The sequence below is a fragment of the Phaseolus vulgaris genome, chromosome 11, assembly GCF_051622355.1.
Source record: "Phaseolus vulgaris cultivar YP4 chromosome 11, ASM5162235v1, whole genome shotgun sequence".
NCBI lineage: Eukaryota > Viridiplantae > Streptophyta > Magnoliopsida > Fabales > Fabaceae > Phaseolus > Phaseolus vulgaris.
The window spans coordinates 5,502,140-5,510,600 of NC_143508.1; the positions used below are offsets into that span (position 1 = coordinate 5,502,140).

The 8,461-nt window shown below is 31.8% G+C and overlaps 1 protein-coding gene across 2 annotated transcripts; it reads right to left on the reverse strand.

The window, feature by feature from the left end:
• Positions 1 to 4,501: 4,501 nt before the first annotated feature.
• Positions 4,502 to 7,458, reverse strand: LOC137807286 (tropinone reductase homolog At5g06060). 2 transcript variants are annotated; one of them, XR_016517363.1, is made up of 5 exons: positions 7,071 to 7,399; positions 6,762 to 6,969; positions 6,235 to 6,451; positions 6,026 to 6,151; positions 4,502 to 4,948 (listed from the first exon to the last, which is right to left on the reverse strand). XR_016517363.1 is itself a non-coding variant. In XM_068607891.2 (5 exons), exons 1-5 carry the CDS (start codon positions 7,265 to 7,267, stop codon positions 4,757 to 4,759), a joined length of 921 nt encoding a protein of 306 aa, XP_068463992.1. In that variant the 5' UTR covers positions 7,268 to 7,458; the 3' UTR covers positions 4,502 to 4,756. The 2 variants fall into 2 exon arrangements, 1 of the variants encoding a protein (XP_068463992.1); XM_068607891.2 differs by having other exon boundaries at positions 6,026 to 6,132; positions 7,071 to 7,458.
• Positions 7,459 to 8,461: the final 1,003 nt, after the last annotated feature.

Consider the following 8,461-nt stretch of genomic DNA (forward strand, 5'->3'; position numbering starts at 1 on the left):
ATTTAATATTATTTTTTTTATTTAATTTCATTCTCTTCTCTCAAGTCCACTAAGAGAAACAACTTGGAAAATATAACGAAGAAAAATGGTATAAAAATAGAGAAGAAACCTATGTTACACAGACACTGATACGACACAGACACGAACACGAAGATACGTAAAATCTCTAAAATGTAGGACACGTGGACACAAATCTATATATTATATAATTATGAATTATATAAATTGATAATAAAGATTTATGTGCACAAGTATGTTCCAATTACTTTTTGAAGCAGAAAGATGTTTTTCATGACTGATTTACAAGGATTTGTTTCTTATTTTTATAATCATAATAACAATTTATACAATAAAGTTTGAATTTTTAGAAAATTAATGTATTTTTCCTTTTTAAAATTGTGTTAGAACTGTACTAAAATTGTCAGAAATCTAACAAATACTTTTTAAATTTGACATTTCACGGATACGTGTCCTACAGGTGTTATATGAGTGTCAGCGTATCGGACACCGACACGCCATTTAAGATGAGTCTCTGAGCTTGATAGGAAGAAACTCAATAGACAATAACTATTAGAGTAAAAATGGGAAAAAAATTCCAAATATTGTGTATTGCACAAATCCAAACAGATATGCATATAGCCATAAATATTTTTTCTGATTTTTTTAAAAAGTTAATTAGTAATAAAAACGAAAAAAAATAAATCTGTGTGGCTTATAGAATATTTTATTTGGCATTGTTTCCTGTTTATCATTTAAATCCATTTTTTTAAAACAAAATTTCTTCAAATAAATATTGCAAATACTTTTGTCTATCTATTGCAAATAATTATCATTCTTCTTTAACCATAATCAATTTCAATAAATTGAAAATTTCAGGTACTTATTTTTAGTATCTGATATTATTTGGAACAAAATAATTTTGTCATTATCTTTTTATTTATTTCAATAATCAAGTTCACATTAATACAAAATATTACAACTATGTCTAATTTAACAAAGTATTTCTTAAAATATGTTAACAAATGTACAAATAAACCCACAAATTAAAATCAATGCTACTTTTACAAACTCTACATAAAAAACATAAAAACTCATTACTTTTAGAATAAAGATGGTTGCAGCAGTAAACATTGTTAATAATGACTTTCACTTACTACATTAAGAATTTACTTATTTGAAAATTTGATTTATTTATATTTGAAAATTATTGAATTATTTATTATAACTAATATGTAATGATTTGTTTACACGTGAAATTTATTTAATACGTTCCAAAATCTACACATTACATTATATCAAATCATTCTAAAAAATGATAATTAAAATTAATATATACAATTTTATAGTATTTTTATTATAATTATTTTATGATATTATTATTATGAAGGTTGTAGATGAAGAGAACAATAACAAGCCTTTTGATGGTAAAGTTGTTGTATTATGAGGTGTTTTTAGGCAAATTCTATCTGTTGACACGAGAGATTCAAGATACAACATTGTAAAGACAACAATAAACTTTTATCAATTATGAAAATACTGCAAAGTTTTGGAACTTCTAGAGAATGTGAGATTAATAAGTTAGGAATCAGTTGAAAGTGCTAGAGATATCCAATAATTTGTTGATTGGATTTTAAAGATTGGTGATGGAAATATGAATTTAAATGAAATGGGTGAACGCATAATTGAAATACCCAAACATCTCTTAGTCGAACACAACGATTCACCTTTACTTAGCTTAGTTGAATTTGTGTATCCTAAATTCTTGGATAATATGAGCAATGCTAACTTTATTTATGACGGTGCAATACTTTGTCCGACAACTGAATGTGTAGATCAAGTCAATGAATTTATCATATGTTTAATGCCTAGAGAATAAGTTACTTACTTAAGTTCAGACATACCTTGCCAATCCGATGAACATGAAGACATTTAAGCTGAGTGGTTTACATCGGATTTTTGAAACGATATTAGATGCTCAGGATTCCTAATCATTGCCTAAAACTCAAAACTGGTGTCCCAAGAATCCTTTTAAAAATATTGATCAAGCTAATGGACTATGTAATGACACAAGATTACAAGTTAATGAGTTGGGGAAGAATGTTATTGGTGATACAATTATTACATGCAAAAACATTGGTCATAAAACATTCATTCCTAGAAGGACTTTATTACTTCATATTCAGGATTGCCTTTCAAGTTTCAAAGAAGATAATTTCCAACATCTTTGTGCTTTGCAATGACTATAAATAAAAGCCAAGGTTAAACACTTTCCAAATGTCTACTTTTTTTTCTTGGTCACATAAGCAACAGTCAGTAGATCATTTGTTTTTTAATAACAGTTTCTTATTTGAATTTGCAGAGTAATATTGTTGTTTTGATCATACTTATGCTTCTGCTACAAAATTGTAATAAATATAATGTCTTATCAAAATATTTTATTCCTATATTTGCATTTGGACAAAATAATACTTCTACTTCCTGTTTTTTTCAAAGACTTAATAGTAAGTATGACACGTAGAAAATTAGTTTCTTATCTTTCATATATTTCCTTCCATCAGTTCTACATTTAAGTTATTTGCAACGGTGATTGAAATGTGTTGATATTATAACTCAATATTGCTCAACACTCAATTTATGTCAGCTAAAGTAAGAAAATTATGTTATTCAATTCCCATTGTTTGTTGCTTGGCATGCTTTGTCAATTAGATTGTCAACTAGATGGACTCCAGTTCAAAGGTTGACTTTTCATCTGTTATACGAGGAACCCATTCTATTTAAAGACAACAAAGAAATTGATGAAATATTGAACACAAATGAACATAAACGAACAATGTTTTTAGCTTGGTTTGAGACTAATAAAATTTATCTAGAGGGACAACATTTGACCTATTATGAATATCCTTGCCAATTTGTTTGGATGGCAGAACGAAGAGAATGAAAGCCAAGGAAGATGAATGTTAGAATTGGAAGGCTTACATATATTCCTCCTGGTTCAAGAGAATTATATTATCTTAGGATATTGTTGAATTATAAAAAGGGTGTTGTAATTATGATAACATCAACATTGTTAATGGGGTAATTTACAAAACATATAAAGAGGCTTGCTATGCGATGGGGCTATTGGCAGATGATACAAAATTTACTGATGCCATTATAGAGGCCATCAACCTTACTTCAGGAATTCAGTTAAGAAGATTGTTTGTTACACTGTTGAGAAGATTTTAGACAATATTGCCTGTTGTAAAAAAATGGATCAAGATATGACATTGTGAAGACAATAGTAAACTACGTGGAATTATGAAAACATTACAAAGTCTTGAAACTTACAGAGAATATGAAATTAAGCAGTGAAAAATCAATGCAAACTACAATAGAAATAAAAGACTTTATTGATTGGATACTTCATATTGGAGATGGAGATATGGACTTAAATGAGTTGGGATAAGCAACTATTGAAATACTAGAAAACACTTTAATTCTACATGTTGAACAACCTTTATTACACTTGGTTAAATTTGTTTATCCAGGCTACATGCAGAATCTTACCTCTGATGGATTTTTTGATGATGGTGCAATTTTATGTCCTACTATAGAATGTGTGGATGAAGTGAATGAGTTCATTTTATCTTTAATCCCGGAGAAGAAGTTAGTTATTTAAGTTCAAACACCCCTTGCCAATCTGATGAACAAGAAAATGCTCAAGCTGAGTGGTTTACAACTGAATTTTTTAATGATATCAAATGCTCGGGAATTACTAATCATTGTGTTAAATTAAAAGTTGGAGTTCCAATAATGCTTCTAAGGAATATTGATCAAGCCAATGAATTCTGCAATGGAACAAGATTACAAGTAATTCACTTGGGGAAGAATGTTATTGGTGTCAAAGTTATTACTGGAAAAAATATTGGTGATAACATATTTATTCCTATAATGAACTTGACTTTTTATGAATCAGGCCTACCTCCTGCCTTTTAAGTTTCAAAGAAGACAATTCACAATATCTTTGTGTTTTGCTATGACAATAAACAAAAGCTAAGGTCAAACACTTATTTTTAATTTGAGTCATAATATTTTTACTTTTGTCCATTTGATATATTCTTAAATTGTTTACTAATAATTCATATAATTTTGATTTATAATTGTAATTGACTCTACCATCATTCTTAATTTTGATGTATAGATTTATTATTATAATATTATTATTTAAATATTAAATATTTAAAATATTCTCATGCGTTGACGGGTCAACATACTAGTTTATATAATTCAAAATTATATAATATATAGATCTGTGTCCCCGTGTCCTACATTTTAGAAATTATACGTATCTCCATGTCCGTATCCGTATCGTGTTAGTGTCCGTATCCGTATTTGTGCTACATAGGTTATAGTTAAAATCAGCACATGGTTAATGAATTGGTAACTATTTGTTAATTATAAATTTAAATATATTTTTCTTATCAGAAACTCTTTAAATTCTTTATAATATTTCTTGAGTTAATTTTCTTTAAATTTGTTACCATAACTTTTTCTCTTGAGAAAATTGATGTACATACTAATAAGTTTTTTTAACTGACTTTTAACTCAAATTATTTTAAATGCTTCAACGAGTGAAACAAAATCATTGAAAACCTTCCATAATAGGACTAACTCTTGCAAGCTTGACAGAGAAGTAGAGAACCATGCCAAATGCTCCACATGAATGGCGATTGAGAGGAATATCAGTAAGGAGGGTGCATGATGTAAGCAGCAACTCTTAGAACTGCGTTGTTGGGTAGAAACCATTCACGGACATTCCTCCATCAATACAAATAATCTGGCCAGTGATGTATGACGATGCTGGTAGGCAAAGAAACGCAACAAGAGAAGAGACATCTGCTGGATCTCCAAGCCGCCTAAGAGGAGTTCTAGAGTACACTTCTTCCAGATACTCTTTCTTGCTCAGCACCTAAAACAAGAGGGTAAACTTAGATATCGTTCATATCAGGTCACTACATTAGAATTCTGTGTATTAGAGCATCCAGAAAGTTCCTGACCCAAATGCAATGTTGTTACATAGGGAATGGAACACTACTGACCACTATTAGAATTTTTTACAAAGCTAATGTGCAGCATGAATTATGGGTAAGGACAATCACAAACACTCTCTTCATGCAGTAACAAAGCCAAAGACAATGTCCAAGACACATTTTTTCTTTGATCTCTATGCTTGAAAATGTAATTTGTAGTGCAAGAGTGCTAGCAGTATGTTTAAAGGAAGGGTTTAGAGAGATTTACTGATTTAGACTCTCAGTCAAATCCCAGGACGGCCCAACTATGGGACCAGAAAAAACGTCTTAAAAATACTTTTGTTGGATATTTGAAAGTATCTATTGTGTCTCTGTTTCTGCCATATTGTCTAAATTTGTTTGGTACAGTGGTTGTGCATTTAGATTCGCATTATCATTGGCATGTCATACACGCTTGTGAAAGAGTTACTGCTCCAGACGACTGGATTCAAGTTAAGTAGCTAGGATAGCAATTCACTAGACAATAAATTCATTACAATCTACCTATGATAGGATAGAGGAAAGAGATTGATTACGTATATCTACAAGTACGAAGATGTAGAACCAATTCTGTGCTTTTGAAATATGTTGTTAATCATAAGGAGGGGAATAGAGATCATAGACATAAGACAAATAGAAAGGAATAATTCTCAGGAGATATCTAGTACTGATTAAAAGATGTAAATGAATTACAAGTAGTCTGACTTATGGACTAACGATGTATAACTACTTACCTAATGGTATAGTCTAACAAAAACTTACAAGGGATGGAAGACTTAAAAATCAGAAGTGGTATGTACCTTGTAATTTCAAAGCTGTTCAGTTTGGAAATAATATTTTCATGCACCCAACCAATTTTTTAAAGAAAAAGAAAGTAAAAAGTGATGGTATTACTATACCATCATTAAAATGACACTAATGAGTGTCATAGGCAGCTTATTCTAACCAATGGATACAGAATAAAGCAGAAGAACAACCTGCTCTACCATTGAAGTTCTGATGTACCAAGGTGCCACTGCATTACTCCTTATATTGTCTTTTGCCCACTCACAAGCTAGATTTCTTGTGAGTTGATTAATTGCCCCTATAAATCAGAAAACAAACTAACCTTCAAAATTTGATAAACTCATCAACATCACAGCATTTGTTAAACAATCTGCAATACACCATCGGGCAGGGAAATTACCTTTTGTTGCTCCTTGAACAGACATTGATTTCAGTGAGACAAAACCAGAAACAGAAGAGACAAACACAACACTTCCCATTCCCGATGCTTTCAAAAGTGGATATGCAAGTTGACATATGTGAAAGACAGATCCCAAATTGGTATCAATAAGAGTGGAAAACTCTGCACTTGTGAAGTCTGTCACCGGTTTCCGAATGTTTGTCCCTACATTGTTTATCTATACATCAAATTTATCAGGTTACCAGGGACATCTACATTAATAAGGCTTACTAATCCAAAGTAGACCTCAAAGTAATCGAGAACCACTGTTGTAACAGGACTAAACATCGAGGGGTGGTAAAATAAATTATCAGTGTGGTGTAACCGATAGGCCTAACAGTTACTAGAACAAACTCCAATACTATCTAATGATTTGGTCGAGCCTTGATCCCCAAAAGTTAGTTCATAATACAAGATTAGTCTCCACTTTTATGCACCACTTTACTCATATACCATTATCCAATAGGTTATTTTTAACAAAAACTTACAAGGATGTTGAGTTTCCCGTGAAAAAGAGAGGAAACAGACTCCATGAGCGCCTCCCTCTGCTTTGGAACTGATACATCACAAACTGAGCCAGTGACCTCAAAGCCCGAATCATTCCATTTCTTCAAGCATTCAGTGAGATCGTGTTCGTTCCTGGCACAGGTATGAACTCTGGCTCCAAACCCCGTCAATTCCTCCACAATGGCGCGCCTTTTACATGTCCCACAAGAATTCACAAGTAAAATTATGACGAGATTAAAAGGGTCAGAACAAAAAATGAAACATGGGTGTGAAAGTTGGAATGTCGATACCCTATTCCGCGAGTTCCACCAGTGACGAGAGCTGTCATGCCCTGAAGAGTCCACCTTTGCTGCGTGGACTGGCTCCGAATGCAATTGGACTTTGATATTTTTCTTACATGATTGAAAATGAGAGAGGTGGTGGTGGTAGTGCGGTTTGACGGCAATGGAAGATACGAAGTTGGATTTATGAGGGAAAGCTGATGCATTTTGTTCTAATTACTAATGCGACCAGGATTGTTCTTTTTAAGGTAATTTGGTTTTCCATTACAGTATTATCTACGACTGGGACAACTTGATTCAGAGGATTCCGTGGGTTTACATGGCTGAGTTTTTTTTTTTTCTTTGTGGAAAGTCAGGTGGAAAATTCTTGAAATACAAATTGGTTCATGGTTTAACCAATTTCACTCATGAGTTTGTTAGAAATTTTGTATTAATAACTTTTAAATATAAATTTTAAAGTTATTAATATAAAATAAATAATGTAGTTTGCAATTAATATAAATTTTCTTTCTCAAACTTACACTCATTCTCCATTCGGTAATCTCTCTCAACTTCTGTTTCTCAACTCTCATTTTTTTCCTATTTTTGAGTCCCGATATTTCTGACAACTTCAAATTGGATGTGCCTCACTTCCAACATCTGTTTCAGTGTTTTTCTCTCATTCACCTTCTCTTCCCGTCTTTCTCGTTCGTTCTCGTCTTCGTTGGTGTTTGCAAGCGATAACCTTTACATCCCTTTTCATATTGGTTGGGTGGTGATATTTAAAGGTAATAAATTTTTTATTTATTGGTTTATTAAGTAAAAGATTCATCTTGTTTGATTTTTGTTAGGTGATGAATAATATAAAGGGTATGTTCCTCTTATTTCTCTCCACCTTATGTCTCACCCCAATCAACAAGAACACTAACTTCAAATTTTAAAAAATGTGAATCATCACATATTTTTATTAGGGTCATCACATACGGTCATTCTCTAAGTTGACACTCTCATACCCTTATGCCCTCCAAACACTTCACGAAAACTAACTTCAAATTTCAAGAAAACGTATTATCTTTGGTGAAACTAAACATATTCATCCCCCAACAAAAATCAAACAAGATCAATCTTTCACCTAATAAACCAAAGAATATAAAATGTATTACCTTTGGTGAAACTAAATATAACACTTCCAATGTAAGGCCACTAATAGCACCATCCAATCACCATGAAAAGGGATGCATAGTTCCTACTTGCACAACCCCGATGACTACGAACGAGAAAGGATGGAAGAGAAAGACTATAAGGGCATGTTTGCTTCAAGGGAAGTACGGTTCACGAGGATGAAAATGTAGTGATATTGTTGGGAAAAACGGGTAATTTTCCCACTAAAACAAAACCCTAACAGAGCTACCCGACAAATA

What these genes read in the sequence shown, in the direction of transcription:
- LOC137807286 (XM_068607891.2), bottom strand. Translation starts at nt 7,267, where the DNA reads ATGCATCAGCTTTCCCTCATAAATCCAACTTCGTATCTTCCATTGCCG. An exon ending in ACGGGAAACTCAACATCCTT is followed by an intron (nt 6,452 to 6,761) that starts GTAAGTTTTTGT and finishes TTTGATGTATAG; the next exon opens with ATAAACAATGTAGGGACAAA. An exon ending in GAACTTCAATGGTAGAGCAG is followed by an intron (nt 4,949 to 6,025) that starts GTTGTTCTTCTG and finishes CTCTTGTTTTAG; the next exon opens with GTGCTGAGCAAGAAAGAGTA.